Raw genomic sequence first — 17,833 nt, 5'->3', positions numbered from 1 at the left:
AGGGCCCCCCCCGAGGCGTCTCCATCATCCCCGACAGAGAGTTATGTGGAAAAACTGGCTGGCTCGGCTCCCATCGTTAACAGCGGTCCCGACGGGACGCCGCTCATGACCTCACGTCTCCGCCATGTTTTCACTGGAAACCGGGAGCCGTGGGTTCAGTCCCCAACGACCGCGAAATCCTGAAGACCGAGGGAAATGTCAGTCTAAATCCAGACGTGTCGAAAATGCAGAAGCGGCTGGAAGGATATTGTTGCAGGGGACATACGTGGAGCACCGGTGGAGACGTTTGGACGTCAACAAAAAAAAAAAAAAAAAAAAAAACACCGCGCCGCGCATCGCGTTACCACAGACGACCTATTTTTAGACATCCTTATCTGTCAGCGCTGGCAGGACACGGGGGCCCCGGGCCCGCCCACATGTGATTTACTGTACACAACATTTATGCAACAAACTTCCACCCCGCCTCTTCCATCCATCCATCCCCGACTCTCTCTCTCTCTCTCCTTGACTTTTCTCCTCCCCCCCCCCCACCCCCTTTTTTCCCTGGAAGTATTGCATCATGGCTAATTCACAACCTCTCAACCCGTCTCTGGAAAATAAGCAAACCACAAGGACGCCTGGGGTATTATTACAAGGTCTGAAACTGTATTTGGCAAGTGTTGATTTTTTTTTTTTTTTGTTGTTGTAAACAAGTGCATTCATGTACAGCTAGAAGCGTTATTACCAGTTAATATTATTTGCCAAGTGCTCAGATTAGTCACATTCTACGATCGACAGGAAGCGTCTCCAGGCCTACGTCCCGTCTGCACCGACGGGTGAAAAGAAACGACTGTGATGGGAGTCCGTTATGAGGAGTACATACCTGTTTTATCTTCAAAAAAAGAAAAATATATAGAAACACAATGTACTGAAAAATCAAAAAAAAAAAAAAATTATACAACCATGTTTATGAAGCATACAGCTCTTTTTTTTTTTGAGTCCAATATGTACACGTCCATCAGTTTCTCCAGAGAGAGGGGACGGGGAGGGGCGGGGGGGTGCTGGATGATTTAAAACCTGCTGATGAAAGAAAGTAAATCTTCATTTCAAGGGTCCCTCTCCTTTTTTACTTTTATGTCCCCGGCCAAAATGGTGGCTATTTCCCCCTGCATGAAGGCCCAGGGCACGTTAGAGCCGACCAGCGGGCACCGTTCGCCGCTGGGACAGTACACCTCACCGGTGGCCCCCTGCTGCTTGATGCTCTCCCGGGAGCAAGGGAAGCAGAACTTGTGGGACGGCACCGACGGGCACTGGACGAAGTGAGTATCCTCTAGCCGCTCGTGGCACAGGGTGCAGCACAGCGGAACGCTGCCGGGCGGCACGGAAGAGTCTGGAATGGTCTGCGGCGGCGGCGGAGGGGCGTGGGGGTCCATGCCGCCTTGCCCGTGCGGAGCAGAAGGGTTGGAGCTCGCGGGGCCCTCCCTTTGGGTCATCCGCCTCTGGGAAGCTGCCGACGAGGGCGACAGGGGGCTGCCGCTGTTCCGCCGGGCCCCCGGCGTGGTGGAGTGTACCTGGTTGCCGTCCTTGGGCGAGCCCGTGCTGCCGGCGTTGTCGGTGGCGAGGATCAGCGCCGCCATCGGGGACTGGCCGTTCTGCGCCGTGGCGGCCTCGGGGGGCGTGGTGCGGGGATGTGGGGAGATGGTGGAGGTGGGGGCCGTCGAGAAGCCAGCCAGGGCTGCGGAGGGGATCTTCAGCACCTCGGAGGGCGAGGGGAGCCACGGTGGGCCCTCGTTGCCGTTCATCTTGGGGCCGCCGCCGCCGTCGCCATCCGGCTCTGGGGAGGCCTTCCTCTTCCCGGGCCGAGGGTGCTTCCCCCTGTCTGTGCAAATGAGAAGGGGAGGGGAGGGGGTATTAACAACCACACGAGAGTAAACATTTCACCATGCTGAGCTGTGAAGAATGAAACAGGAAAACTGTCAACAAACGCGATGAATTAATCATCCGGGCTGTTTTCGTTTTCCAGCATTGGACACTGAACCATGTGCATGTGCGTTTAGTTTAGTTCCTGACTCCGTTTTACCTGTTTTTGAGGAAGTAGCACTCGTCTCGTAAGCCATCACTCTCTGCATGGCGGCGTGGTCCTTCTTAAACCTGCCCTCGAACATGTTCACCGCCATCAGGTCCCTGACGGTTTTGCTTTTGCCCATCCACTCCTTGTGGCTGTCCGACAGCTCCGACAGGCTGTCGGGCCTGTGTTTGTCTTTCAGCTCTTCCGGCCGCTTACCGTGCTCCCCGGGGCCGGGATGAGCCAGAGCCCCGGCCAGTCCCATCTGAGCCGGGCGGCCGTTGAGGGGATGCACCGCCGACATTCCGCCGTTCACTAAAGGCACCAGGTTGGGAGGAAGTGCGCTAGTCCTGCGGGGGTTGGGGCTCTGGCGGTTCAGCTCCGGGGGCTCGTCGGGTTTGGGGAATCCGTTCGGCATGGGGAGGCCGTTCGCCTGCCTGGCCGCCTGATACTCCGGTCCCAGCCGGGGCGGCCGGTCAGCGGGCAGCGGGTAGCGGTCCAACGGCTGCGGCGGACGTGAGCCCGGCTCTCCGGTCGAGTGGTTGAGGTCTTTGACGGCGTGCTGGGGCTTCCCCGGGCCAGAAGAGCGGCCCTCCTGGAAGCCGTGCGCCCTCTTCAGCTGCCGTGCAGTCTCGATGACGAACTCAATCCGGTCGGCGCCCTCGTAGTTGACACATCCACGACAAACCGCCTCGGTAAAATCCCAGATCATCGCCCACGGCATGCGGGGCAAATCGCACAGATAGCAGGACTGCCTTCTGGAGGCAGCTATCACCGCGGAGGACATGCTGTAACACCGGAGCGGATGCAAAAATAAAAAATAGTGATGATAACTGTCCGTCGGTTTGTTTACGTCACCGGGAGGAAGAAGAAAAAAACTCGTAATAAGAATAAAACTCGGTATATTTCCTCAGAAGGCGGCACACTCACGCCGCGAGGAGCTCATCGTAGCTGGTGTCCGTTGACTCGGCGCGCCTCCGTCTGAGCTCGCGCTTACAACTCAGCTCGAGCTCTCAACGTAGGGCCGTGACGTCAGCGCCGACACTCGGCTCGCGAGCGTCTCTGGGTTTTCTATTTACTGGATTCTTCGACGACCGCTCTGGCGCATGCGCACCGTTTCTCTATCTTTATCCGCTTACACCCACAGATCGTGTGTGTCCGCGAAGAGCCTTCACTCCGCAAATTTTTTATCAGAAAAAACAGCAAAATTCTAGTTACTGATATTTTTAGGTGGACAAACTTGTCTTTATTTGTATTTGTGCATCATCCAGGTACATTTAAAAACCATACCGCTGAACTATTTACTCAATCATAGTTAAAATAAAAATAATCTGCATAAAAATGACTCAAAAAAGAGGACCCCAATCAAATTTAAAACCATTTATTTATCAAAGAAAATTAATAATTTATCTGTAAGTTGCAATTGTAAGTGAAGGCTTGTTTCCAGTATCTACTGTGACCTCCTTGTAACTTAATGTTTCCGGTAACTGCCGATCTGTCGTCCACAGCAGCTTGAAGGAATTTTTAGCCCATTCCTGAGATTTTGGTGGGTTTCCTGACTTGAGCTGCTTGTTTCGGGTCCTTCCACAACATTTTCATTGGATTCAAGTCTGAGCTTTGACTTGGTCGTTCCTAAACATTCATCTTGTTCTTCTTTAACCGTTCTCTCAAAATCTTCGACATTTCTGCATAAAAAGTACTCAAAACATCAGTGGAAGTAATGAAAATGGACAAAGTGAACCCAATCAATGTGCATATCTGTGACTTGCAAAAGTTCTACTAAGTCTAAACAGGAAGTGATGGAATAGGAACAACAAATGCAGTCCTTCCAGTACAAAGATTTATCTTCAACATTCTTGCAGAAAAAAAAAAAAATATTGTATTTTCATTGGATTTAATTTAGTTCAGTCCAATCTGAAAAAAAAATAAAAAAAATTAACAGTTTGATTATGTGTCATTACAAAAAGGCAGCATAGTCTGGGAGACTATTTCTGGCCTGTTTCATGAGAAATTGCAGCATCTGTTTAGAATCCCTGGAATTTGTGGCAGAGTGAGAGCTCTTACTTCCCTCGCCCATTTTAGCTTGCAGGGATCCAAAGAGGTTTTATAAATACCACAAGACTGAGCAGGGAATTCTGCTGACAGCCTCCAGAGTCTCCAGTAGACGGGGGAGATCTACAAATGCTTTAAACACAAACTTTATTTTTTGACAGTAAATTAGAATTGCCCCTGTATTTATTTATGTGAAAACACACGTTTTGCTATCCGCACTGAGAGAGATGATAGAGTTTTGAATTTTCTGTGTGTGAAAATGTTATTTTTTTGGGGGGGGGGGGGGTGAAACATTAACTCTGCAGACACAAAGCAACAAAAAAAAAAAAAAGTGTAGATGGAGGAAGTAGACTGATGTGTTTCTGTTTAATCCCTCTGTTGCATTCCAGTTCTGTTGCCAAGCACGTTGGACGTCATCGAATGGGCAGCCAATCACAGAATTCAGATGTTGTTACCAGGCAAACAGTGAATCTCCCTCCCCTCCATTCAGACTATTCCTGAGTTGTGCTGACTCTACTCAAACTGAGAGCTGCACTCTAAACATAACAACACTTTCATTTCTCCATGTGCTGCTCTCACACACTGGGTGCAAATGTTTTAGTACAGATATTTTTTGTTGTTGTATGATCAACTCTCACAGTGAATTTACAGAATCAGTTGCAGGGCTAGTTTTTCTACAACACTGTCTTACAGATTTGTACCTCATTTAGGTACATTTACAAATCATATCACCGACATACTGCTTGAAGAGTTACAGCAACATTTCTGCATAAAAATGATTCAAAACATCGGCGGCTTTTCACACAAATCCTGAAAGTAGACAAAGAGAACCCAGTCAAAACCGATGACCTGACCTCCTTGTGTAACAATTACATCAACTAAATGTTTCCGGTAACTTTTAGCCCATTCCTCAGAACAGAACCACTTAAATTCTGAGATGTTGGTGGGTTTCCTCACATGAACTGCTTGGTTCTTCCACAACATTTCTATTGGATTAAGGTCAGGACTTTGACTTGGAGGTTCCTAAACATTCATCTTGTTCTTCTTTAGCCGTTCTTTTGAAGAACCACTTGTGTTGTTGAGCTCGTTGTCTTGCTGCATGACCCAGTTCCTCTTCAGATTCAGCTCATTGACAGATGTCCTGACATTTTCTTTTAGAATTCACTGGTAGAATTCAGAATTCATTGGTCCACCAATAACGACGAGCCGTCCTGGTCCAGATGCAGCAAAACAGGCCCGAACCAAGACATTAGCACCCCCATGTTTCATGGAGGGATGAGGTTCTGATGCTAGAATGCAGTGTTGTTTCATCTCGATACATGACGCCTCTCATTTAAACCACACTATTGTACTTTGGTCTCATCTGTCCATTGAACATAGTCCCAGTAGTAGTCTGGCTTGTCCACATGATGTTGATCAAACTGCAGACAGGCAGCTCTTTGTCCTTGCCACTCTTGCCATCACACCATGGTTGTTCAGTGTTTTCCTGATTGTGGATTCATCATAACATTAGCATTAGCCAATGTGAGAGAGGCCTTTAGCTGCTTGGAAGTTCCCCTGAGTTCCTTTGTGACCTCTCAGACTATTATGGGTGATCTTGAGTGGTGGACCACTCCCATGGAGGGTAACAGTCGTCTTAAATCTCCTCCATTTGTTCTCAATCTGTCTGTCTGTGGATTTGTGGATTCCAAACTCTTTAGACATGGTTTTGTAATAAATACACAAGTATAATATTTCATTTCCATTAGTTTCATTGTGTTCTCTGTATCTTCTTTCAGCACTAGCGTGAAATTCTGCTGATGTTTTTTGTTGTTTTCATGTTGAAAATCCTGACTAACACTAACACTAAAATACCTTTTAGTGTTAGTGTTTTTGAGCAGATGAATTGTGCCTCAGTCTTGATTATAGACCGGCGGTAAAAGATGGATGTGGCCACAGTGACGTCGCCCATTGGTTTGTGGACTGCATTTGGCCGTAGGCATCTCGGTTTTTACGAAGCCAAAATTAACCATTGGATGAAAGGGAGGAGCAGTAAGTGGATTTGACTGAGGACCTAAGAATGTCTGACATATCAGTGAAGCCAGAAATGCTCCCAGACATACCTGTCTTTGAGGGCTGATACCTGCTCAGTTATGGGATTATATTCACCTGCAGGACGACCTGCACCGTCATCAGAAGAAGTTCATTTAGCTGATGACATGTGGGAAAAGAAGCCAAGACCTAAGAACTTTAAATTGCACTGGCTTCATTCCTCAGAACTGGTGGCTACAGCCATCTTTTATATATATTTTCTTTGTGTATATTGAATATAGATTAAAAAAAGAGCCACAGGAGGCAAAATGGAGTATTTTTGTCTATTCATTTGTTTCATAGAGACGTAAAAATGCTCCAGTAGCTTTGAGCCAACAGAAAGTTAGTCTGGTGTCACTCTGTTGAGAACTGACTATGCTCCAACAAAGACCTGCCAAGCCATTCAAATGGTATGGGCCATGCTGCTTCAGTGTTATAATCAGAGTTTCATCCTAATTACTCAGCCTTCTCCTAATGACCACTTACGACCTGCAGATTTAACCCTCCATCACCACACCGCAACCCCCCCATAAATCTCCTCAGTCAGCAGACCGATGAGCCGATCATGCGTCCTGTGGAGGAGAGGGAAACCCTTCATGTGATTTTACCTCCCGAATGGAAACACAAACATGAACTGACAGCACTGCGACATTTCCCACATCAATCAGTAAGAGTTTAAATACACTTAAAACATATACTTGGTGGGGTTATCATAATACAAATTCCTTTATTTAGGATTCACTGTCACACAGGAACATAACCAAACAATTTAAAAATTTGTTACCAAATGCACCAGAGAAGAGCAATTTTTCAAAAAGGTAGACAGTGCTAAAAGTAGATAAAGAAAACCCAATCAAACCAATAAAAACAAAAGTATTGTACTTGTTCATTTATTTGTTCAACAAAATTAATCTTTCATACGTATCCGCGAGTTGGGAAATTAAGGTGTTACAGGGAACAACAGTGCAAAAATACAAAAAAAAACAGAACAAGGTAAGACAAAATAAACTATATAAAAGTAAATATGTTAAGGTACAAAAAATATTCACATATTGCATCAGATATTGCATCTGATTTAAGCAACCAAAAAGCTGAAAAAATGTTTTTGGTTTATCTGTGGTGCACTCCAGCATGGCTGTGTCAGAGCCACAAATCACCTGTATGGCATGTTTAAGGGAGGATGACTTAAAAAACTTTCAGAACAGGTGTTGTTGACCAGTCATTTTAAATCCTACTTAGTCATTTGACTGACATCAACACTCAACAGGATAAAAAATCATCTCATCTCGTACTGATTAAATGCAAAATAACATTTCCTGTAACTTAAGGTTAATCAGATTTCACGCTGTGGACCAGTCACACGAGTTGAATGTGAAACACTGACAGAGCTCGGCAGGCAGACTGTGTTTTGCTTGATCAGCAAAGTCTTTATATAGCCTCCCTGTAAACCATCTGAGTGGCCCCTAGGAAGGTTATGTCTGTGTGGCTGCAGAGGTTAAGCTAGTAGGTTTGTTCAGCTTAGCAGTTTCACATGGGGGAGGAAGCCTGTGTGGTGGGAAAACAGTCCAGGAAAAGGCAGAGCTGGGAGTTAACGCTGAGGTCAAACTGGAGATTGGGAGTGCCAGACTGATGAACTGTTTGGAGTCACAGTTCAGTTCACAGAGCTCACAGCTACTAAAAATATCCTTCAGGGGATACATTACCGCGTGGGTTTCTGGTTTCTGGTCACCTCAGCAGTGACAGTTAAAGGTCTCAGGAACCATAACGTACGTCCTTAACCCTAGAACACCAACGTTAAAAAGTCGCCACCTTGATGTTACTAAGCAAATAGGTAGAAGCCTCCTATTTCATGGGTGATTATGTTTCAGCAGGCAACAAGTTATTTAACTCCAACTCATGCAATGAGTAGCTTCTCATTTCTTTAACAACCATGTCTAAAGACACATCCTGTGGTCGTGGAAAAGATGTTTGAGAAGGGTCAAATCATTGGCATGCATCAAGCAGAGAAAACATCTAAGGAGATTGAAGAAACTACTAAAACTGGGTTTAGAACTGTCCAACACATTATTAAAAACTGGAAGGACAGTGGGGAACCATCGTCTTCAAGGAGGAAATGTGGTCGGAAAAAAATCCTGATTGATAGTGATCGGCGCTCACTTAAACGTTTGATGAAATCAAATGGAAGAAAAACAACAGTAGAACTCAGGGCTATGTTTAATAGTGAAAGTAAGAGCATTTCCATATGTACAATGTGAAGGGAACTCAAGGGATTGGGACTGAACAGCTGTGTAGCCTTAAGAAAACCACTAATCAGTGAGGCTAACTGGAAAAAGAAGGCTTCAATTTGCTAGGGAGCATAAAGATTGGACTCTGGAGCAATGAAAGAAGGTCATGTGGTCTGATGAGTCCAGATTTACCCTGTTCCAGAGTGATGGGGGCATCAGGGTAAGGAGAGAGGCAGATGAAGTGACGCACCCATCATGCCTAGTGCCTACTGTACAAGCCTGTGGGGGCAGTGCTATGATCTGGGGTTGCTGCAGTTGCTCAGGTCTAGGTTCAGCAACATTATGTTGCCCAAACAGTAACGTTGGGTGAAAATCACCTGAACACGTACCTGAAGAAAAAAATCAGGGATTGGAGTGAGGAAACACTTCTGCTTTCAATGATGTCAGTGAAGATAGCCTGAAGATACCCAAGGACCCACACAACTCAGGCAGCAGCAACACAACTAAAATCGCGTGACAACAGTTAGTTTTCTAGGATTAAGGTGACACAGATTGTTGGTGGGACACTAACAGACATTTGACAGTGGAGGACCAATAATTAGTTGAAGTGTCCACATCATGACTGTTTTATTTTGTTTGTTTGATTTATAGGTGAAGTATGGACACCACATACCTTTGTGCAGGTTTGGTCTGGGACTGTCTTATGTTTGGGTTCCTTTAATTCGACATTCTCAATTAGTGTTGCGCAAGTCTACAAGTCACTTCACCCCCTCTTAGATCAAGGTACAGGCATTAACAGCCAAAAGCATATGAATATTATCTCAAAGGCTTTTATTTCATTATTTTATTTATCAAATCGTGTTTTAAGCTGATCCTACTGTGACCAAGAAGGCAAATCTGTTCCTACATTTGTGCTTGAGGCCGATTCCTATGTGTTTATTTATTTATTTTCACAGTTGCCTCAGACTGGGTCGAGATAAAATCGATATTTTTTTTTTTTTGCATCAACTGGTCCACATCATCAAAGGTTGATCTGTGTGTACAGCGATGCTTCATTTACCAAATGCTCTGTTTAAAAATTAAACCCACTTTAACACATCAAAGTCAACACTACAAAGCTGTTTGCTCAATTATTAAGAGGCGCCCCTCGCTGTTCAAGCCTGAAGCTTTCTGCTCGCAGAGTGAAGGGTCGATGCCTTACTACAGAAAACCTCCCACAGACTCATCAGGAGGGGTTTCTGGTTGGAAAGAATCGACTTGAAACATCTCTATATCATCGTTTGAGTTGCCTGTTTTGATTTAATGTCGTTCTCATGTTTCTTTAAAATATTCCATTTATATCCATACCAACTGCAGCACCATTGACCTCACACAAATATGGTCAATTGCAAATGCCTTTTAACCATTAGTCTTGTTATGATACAGATGGAGTCTGGAGGCAGTTTCCAAGTCCATTCATACATCAACTACAACATTAAAACCACTGACACTGGCATCCGTTGGTGTGGATGTTACTTAGACATGTAGCACCCACCTAGACCAGACCAGGCAGCACCACCCCATAGCAATGACACTCCTGGATGGCAGCAGCCATCCCCAGCAGGATGTAGCCTGACACAGACACAAAAACACTTTAGGAACAACTAAAAACACGAAGAACAGCACAAGGAGTCAATCTGGCCTCCAAATTCACTAGATCCCAAACTGATCAAGTATCTGTGGGATGATCCACAGAGGCCCCTCCCCTCAAAGGCCCCCCACTAACAACATTCTGTTGCCAGACACCACAGGACACCCTCAGAAGGCCCATGTCCATTCTCTGATGAGTCACAACTGTTTGGGAGGCACAAGGGAGACCTACACAATATTAGGAAGGTAGGCGTAATGTTATGCCTGATCGATGTCCTTCAAGCTCAGGTCCTCTGCCAGAGGCCTGGGAGCTTCGGGACACAGATCTTAGATGTTGTTCCTGCTGGAGTTTTTCTCTCAATCTGGTCTTCTGATCTCCACAGGGACCTCTGCTCCGTTCACCCTTCCACATCTTTTCTCATTCTTCTTGAAGCCCTTGGTGTTTCTCCACCTTCTCATGTTCCTTCTTCTTGTTGCTGCTATCACTTGGAATTTCTGCTGTTTGTCCTACACTACTATTACCATCACCAATTTGTCATACTGTGTATATAATCTGAAACAATGTTAACGATGCCAAACCCGCATGTTTGTTAAGATGGTTATGAATAGTCCTGGCTTCAGTATTTTCCATCTGATTTCTTCAACTGCGCTCAAGTATACCGGTTATTTAATACAGCCAAATTGCCAATGTGCAGAGGTCAAATGTATTTTATAAGTTTCTAGAATAATGTTTTCATTTTTTTAAGTCAAATGCTTACTTATTTACATTTATCTTTATTGTCAACCACTGACGAACTGCTTCCTGTTAACTGATTCACTTTCTTCTTCTTCTTTTCCTGCTGCAGGGCTGTTGGCGCAGCTCCAACAACGCTCTGTTTACCCTTTCAACAAACACATCTCCATCTCATTGACATTCTGGGAGCCTCTTCACAGAGTCAGGGTGCCTCTATGCAGAGTGGACCCCCCCTCCTCCTCCTCCCTTTCAACAGAGCTACACATCCACATCCTTTTCACATATAGACTCAGGAAATGACTTACTGATCTATTAATGGACACCAATACAAAAAAAAATCAGCTGTGCCAATGCCAAAAGGAGATTGGACAAAGATGGCTGCAGGCTTGACTCGAAATAACCATCCTTTGGTGAAACAGGTGGCCAATAGGTTTCGGCGTTTTCCCTCAACTGACTGCTTTACTGGGAGGAAAAGGACAAAGAATTTATTCAGATGTTGATATTTTGGTAGTAAAAAAACAATACCACCCGCAATGGAAGTAACAACAGCTGATAAAACCATCATTTGAGAAATTAAAGTTTCTCCTTCTCTCGGAAAAAAATGAGATTAAACTCCTTGGCGCCCAGTGACTGCAGGATATTGTTACCAACCCAACATGAAGTAAAAAAAAAAACAAACAAAAAAAAAAACAATCAAGTTCAATGGGGAGTTGTTTACTTTGTGCTAGCTTGTGATATCATATCTCTTGTTCTTACTATGCTGTTGTGCTGAGACACATGATTTGATTGTATAACCCACAATCAGAGGAGATGGTACCTGGTCAACAACTGCTCCAAACATGACAGCATGACATCTTATTTAATCTTCAGTCCTGGGTGATCTGATCACAAGTGGAAAGCTGAGAGTACAGGTGTGAACACCCCCCAGGATGCATTACAGTGGTCCAATCTCAGAAGTGGTCTGAAACTGGACCACATTTCTTTGGCCACTTTCTTTATAGGTAATCTGAGTTTTGTTCAGGTCTTCTCAGTCTTGTCATGACGTACATGCAACAAACAGATGTTTGTGGTTCTGAAACAACACTAGCTGGAGGTCTATTAAAGACATCTTCTGTGCCTCAAATTATGATGGTGTTTAATTTTATACGGAGTGCAAAACTGAGATCAAATCTCAAGTGCTGACTGAGGACACGTGTGGAGACACATTTTAATGCTAGGTGTGAACAAAGGAACTTAAAGCTGGTGATGAAAAGTCTGAACAGGGCCAGAGATCTACCCGGAAAAGTCTGTTTGCCGACCCCAATCAGCCCCTCCGCCTCGTTAATCAACACCAATAGACGCCGCAGTTTATTTTAATTAATCGTTGCGGACGTCTTTGTGAACTCTGCAGACTTCAGGAGGCGCCATTTTGGGCACTCGCCCCTTTGCTCCAGGAAACAGTGGTGTTTATAAAATGGACGGCCAAGTCAAATAAAGCCGGGGAAAAACACTTTTGGACACCGTGCCTCTGTAAATGGCGCTGCAGTGATGTCCCTGGGGTTGAAGTGAGAAGACAAGAGAAAAACAACAAGGCTCCCTTTTTCCCTTCTCTCCCCCCCACGCCCCCTAATCCCGTTCGCAGGCCTGCGGGGAACGGACGGCCAGCTGCCAAGACAAGGACTGCTGGGAAAATGTGGCTGCTGCCAAGCGGGAGTGGCGGCGGCAGCGGCGGCGGCGGTGTCGCACATAGCTTTGTTGTGCCAGAGGCCTCAATTCAAACTCAGAGTTTTACGGTTGCACTGGATCATCGCCAAACTGAAGCACCCACCCCACCGCCTCCATCATCGCCTCAATCTCTCACGCCCTCTCTTTTTTTTTGTTTTGTTTATGCACTTTAATTCTTGGTCTCTTCACTGTCACACATTCATATGGTCTTTGCTCCATGTTTTCCTGACTCTCTCTCTCTCTCTTAGCTCCACAGCTCGTACTCCTTCGCCTCGGCTTGAAGCCAATGGCCGCCTGCCAAAGACTCGTCAGTTGCCATGGTGGCAGCGAGAGAGAGAGAGAAAGAATAATGACTCACTCCTGGAGCCAGATGTGCATTAATGGATCTGCATTATGGTGATACTCTCTTTGTGTGCATAGGAATGGGTTTTTCTGGGGTGGGGAGGCGGGTCGAGACGCACAGAGAAACCCAGACACCGTGAGTGTAACCTGCATTTTCAAATAAACCTGACTACCGGGCCAGGGAGTTAGCTCAGACCTCTGGAGAGGAAACGATTGGAATATCCCTGGAAGAGAGAACTGTTTTCAAAAGAGAAAGGACACTGGAATCTTAAATAGCAGATGGGAAAAGATCCATGCTTGGGATATTAGCCTCGTTACTGAGCTGACATGACGAGTATGATGCCAGAGTGGAGCCGTCCGGTAGTTCAGAGTCTCGCCAAAACCTCTCGTCAGAAAAATGTTTCCAGACCATTTAAGAGGTCAGAGACAAAGCCCAACAGAGACTCTGTAGTCTGTAAAAGCAGTCACAGCATCACTTGAAGGAAATTTTTTCTCTACATTTTCCTTCTCCGTCATCATTCTTTTCTTTATGATATTGTGTAGGAACAAACTGCTAAACTCATCAGTAGGGGAGTATTTAATGTCCATGGGCTCTTAAACATCCTAACTAGATCTCGCCCACTTCCCTTCTTCTTCTTCTTCTTCTTCTTCTTCTTGTTTGGTTTCTTGATTGCAGTGCCGGGCGTTTTCTATTCAGGTGCAGAACGCTCCGCTTTGCCAAAAATAACATCAGCGCCACACGGCAGAGGTCAGCCATGATGTAACAAAAACCCCTGATGCAAAAAGGCGGAAAATAATGAAGGCTTACGTAACGTCTCGACAAACCGCAGCCAAACCGAAGATCCAGGCTTCTGCCAGGAGGCCGACATCAAAAACTGAGCTCGCCACAAAGTTCAAAGCCATCAAGCGTTGGCTGAAAGGCAGATGGCAGAACATCAGAGAGAGTGTCTCCTCACATCCTGCAAAGCAACAGAAGGCATTTGTTGCTTTTGAGGATTCATCTTATCCAACATGCGCACGAGTTCCTGCAGTGCAGCAAAAAAAATATTATCCGTATGACAATAGGAACCGAGGCAGATTGCACAAGCTTCATCCTTGAAAGAAATGCCCCTGACTGCAGAGAACAGAAAAATAAATAAATGAAACTTCTGTCAGGTTTATAAAGCTAGAAATACTTTTTGGGCCTTCATTAAACCTACACCAATATTTCATTGGTGTATTTTAGTCATAGACGATGCATTTATCACCACATCCATTACATTTCAAATCTAATTATAAATTGGTGTTCCAAACCAAACAAAAAAACAGATAAAGGACCAATCCAGCACCGAACACTCATATATCATTACTCCAGTGATGTATTATAACAGTCTGATTTATACGTTAGCCAGGCTAAATATGTCCTTGACCTGCACCTGCACAGGAAACTGTGTGGAAACTAATGTTCTTCCTGTTTTTGAATAAGACTTACCCATGTTAGTTTTTGTACTCGAAAAAATAGGATTTAAACCTGAAACGTTGGACTGAAGTGATTTTTTCCTTGTTATTAAATGGCACGATGCTCCTTTAAGGCTCTTTAAGAGTACTGTGGGACCTAGACAACGTAACTTACGCACATAGCCTGCACCGGTGTGAGCCATTTATACTTTTGCGCTCGTCAGTCTGGCTCGCTCTGTAACAACGCCACCAAAAATGCTAGTCAGCACTGTGTCTCCTTTGCCGGTCGGGTTAATTTTTGTTTCTACTTCCTGCTTCACTTTCAACAACAGCAACTGAAGCTTTTGCGGAAGTTTTCGCCCAACACGAGTCATACAGATGTTTGTATATCCGAACCTCCTCGGTTAACCGGAAATATTAAAGCAGAAACACGCTACTACCAAGCGGACCAATCACAGCTCTTGTGGTCTGCGTTGCCGTGGCGCATAATTACAAATTTCTGGGGAGGTGTACGTCATTTACACATATGTTGTGATGTCGCCATTGCTTCTGCGTCAACTTAACGCGGGAAGTTTAACCTCCTATTAGAGTTTTCGATCTAATACACCATCAAGGGATTGAAAGTCATCTAGCCAGTGCTTACGTTTGAGGTACTGGAGAGAGGGAGTTGAAAAATTATCTAAGACCCTGTTCCGACCTCACATTATTTCCTCTGTTCACACCTGACATTGAAATGCGTCTGCATATGCGTCCCCAGCCAGCACTTGAGATCCAATCTCAGTTTCGCACTCTGTATGCAGTTAAACACCAACATTATTTGGGTTACATATAATATTGGAACAGCTGATTATGCATTTATTGATTTTCGTCCCGATGTTAGTTATTTTAGACACTTGCACGAAGCTCAGATTATAAGTGGAAGCCAGGCAACTTCTCTACGCACTCTAACTTCAACGCTGTGCTCAAAGTGGTAGCGATTCATTAAAGACAGAGGCTGTTCTTTCGCAAATGTGTTTTTACTTGCATACAGAACTAAGATGGGAACTCAAGTACTGGCTGGGGACGCACATGAAGAGACGTGGTTTAACACCATACGTGAACACTTATGATCAGATTGCCCAGGATGTACGTTAATGTGAGGTGTGAACGGAGCTCGGAATAAAGAACATAATGCTAGACTGTTTTGAATGTTATTTGTTGGTTTGCCAGTTACAACAGCTTGCCAGATTTTTGCAAATTAAGATTAATTGTTTTATTTTTCATCATCACTCTAAACTCCTGTCTTATCTTAAATGAAATATGCAGTCATTTTTTGGTTGGAGTGGGCGCATGGAGTCAAGCAGCTTTTCTCCAGCTGGGACTGTGAGAGTTTTTCCCACTAATTCTGTCAATGCTTCCCACCTGGTGGAAACAGCTGAAGGAAAGGTTAACCCTGGTGTCTTGCGCTCTCTCCCTCAGGCAAAGCCGGTCAAGGTGATCAGAAGAAGCTAATAAATAGGGGGAGGAACAGTGGCTCACATCTTCTTCTCTCAGCTACTGTTGGTTTTTGCAGTAGATCAGATTTATTATGATTTATTATGTTTGTTTAAGGTTTAGTGGGCTGCCACTTATTTTGACCGGCCCATCAGATTTATTGAGTTGGTTGATTACTAAATTAACCACTGTGGTGAGAGCCAGCCAAAAGTGGTTGTTAAACATCTTAAAACCTTCACTGTTTGACGCGGTAGGAGGAAGTGTCTAACTCCTGCTTTAACCTTCCAAAATAACAATTTAATCTTCGTAAAGCTGGAAAGGAAAATCACTCAAAGACAGTGAGACAAAACAAGGTTTTATCATTGTTTAAATACTGTTTTCCACCGTGCAATTTAGTGTGACTCTACTGTCTAGTATCTGATCTGAGTCCACACATAACAAATCTCAACCCACAGTCTGGTCACGCTATAACACTGAAAGAAAAAACAAAAAAAAACAAGAACCCCAGTCCCTCCCAGAGTCCTTGAGCTGCAGGAAGCAGTTTTATGATGTCTAGCACATGAATATCCTCACTCTTTCTTCACTTTTTCAGATTTTATACATTTTCCATCCTTCCTCTGCTCCAGCCCTGGTCCCTGTCTCTGTTTTTGTCGTTCGGGTCCACTGCTGGGGCGTCTGTCTGATGGGTGTGTTACTCATGACGTGGACTCAGCTCTTTGTTTTTGGACCCAAAAAGAAAATCCCACCTATTTCCGCTTATTTATTACACACATGCAAAAACTGAGACGTTTCGAGCACCAGTTTCTGATGTACAACACAGGTGCACGCATGCAGTCCATAAATAACACTCATAAACACAGACGTGTTGAGGTGAGTGTGCACCGTTCTGTGTACATGACATAAAAAGTCATGTATGTATGTGTAGACAAGGTTTATTCTAGGGGTTGCATGACTTCAGATATTTTACCGACTCGTCTCTGATGACGTGACTAATAAAAACACAGTAGAAAGTAATGAAATCTATATTCTTGACCTGAATACATATGCTGAGAACAGACAGCTCATGTGCTACATACTGTGAGCTGCAGATATGTATAGCCTGTATAAAAAGTTATCCTCAACTTCCTGATAAAAACTTAACAACTGTGGGGTGTCCATGGAATCTCTTGTCACATGCAATGGACAACTCTGTTTCTCGACATGCAAACGTTGTTGAATGCATGTATTTTTATTTTTATTTTTTTCCGGAAACATTAATCCTGTGACTTCTTTAATGGAGTCACCATCTGAGAAAGGTTTCCCATGTTGGGCAGTGAGTTGAGGACCAAGGAACTGGCCGTTGTGGTATTTTTTCTGTATTTTGTCAGCATGTAAATAAAAACAGTTGGCTTCCATTTACTGAACTTACATCCCGTTGGGCACCAGGATTTCATAGTGCCGTTGTATGTTAAAGTCTTTCATTACAGCAACGGTTCTGTTTCATATCAACCAGACACTGTATCTGAAATCTGAAATTGCTATCTCGTGTTTCTTTGGTTGTGTCATTTCAGGCCACCTGTGTCAAGAGTCATCTTTGATTAATCTTGTTTTGTGGAGAAGCTGCAGCGTTCAAGACGCTAGCGCCACCTACTGTTAGAACTAAATAGTAAAATACAGTCAAGTTGTGCAAGGGGCCATGTTCCATTAAATGCTTAGTTTGCTGCGGGCCGCTGTAGTTTGGAAACCCCTGATGTACTTGCTCCGTTGCTCCTCTACAACCTGTTTCTCGCTCCATTTCCCTCCCTTCAAAGAGGCCCGGCACTCAGACCGCTTATCCCTGGACTCGCACAAAACACGCAGCGGGTCAGAGTACACCGGGTGCCCTTGGCGAGACGGATAAGCCGGCGTTATGTGATTACGCGGCTCAGCTATTGTGCAACCCCATGACTCAGTGCTCTAATTGGCGAACGCTCTGTGAGAGAAAGAGGCAGAGAGAGAATCTCATGTTTTATCTTTTAATGTGATTTCTCACTCAGCTTTTAGCAAGAATCACAACATTTAACCAATGCACTGCCTTGATGGAGTGTTTTATATTTCCTGTTTTAATTTTACAGTGTGTACATAGTATGAAACTCTACCTAATAA

The 17,833-nt window shown here is 44.6% G+C and overlaps 1 protein-coding gene across 1 annotated transcript; it reads right to left on the bottom strand.

Moving 5' to 3' along the window:
- Positions 1 to 550: 550 nt before the first annotated feature.
- On the bottom strand, positions 551 to 3,013 carry LOC311499093 (interferon regulatory factor 2-binding protein 2-B-like). The gene is made up of 2 exons (XM_084559947.1): positions 2,060 to 3,013; positions 551 to 1,858 (listed from the first exon to the last, which is right to left on the bottom strand). Exons 1-2 carry the CDS (start codon positions 2,829 to 2,831, stop codon positions 1,086 to 1,088), a joined length of 1,545 nt encoding a protein of 514 aa, XP_084416073.1. The 5' UTR covers positions 2,832 to 3,013; the 3' UTR covers positions 551 to 1,085.
- Positions 3,014 to 17,833: the final 14,820 nt, after the last annotated feature.

The sequence above is a fragment of the Chelon labrosus genome (assembly GCF_963514085.1).
Source record: "Chelon labrosus genome assembly, chromosome: 2".
In the NCBI taxonomy this organism is placed as follows: Eukaryota; Metazoa; Chordata; class Actinopteri; order Mugiliformes; family Mugilidae; genus Chelon; species Chelon labrosus.
The sequence above is the reverse complement of the archived record's forward strand: the minus strand, read 5'-3'. Positions and strand labels throughout refer to the sequence as shown.

What these genes read in the sequence shown, in the direction of transcription:
- LOC311499093 (XM_084559947.1), bottom strand. Translation starts at nt 2,831, where the DNA reads ATGTCCTCCGCGGTGATAGCTGCCTCCAGAAGGCAGTCCTGCTATCTG. An exon ending in TGCTACTTCCTCAAAAACAG is followed by an intron (nt 1,859 to 2,059) that starts GTAAAACGGAGT and finishes TCATTTGCACAG; the next exon opens with ACAGGGGGAAGCACCCTCGG.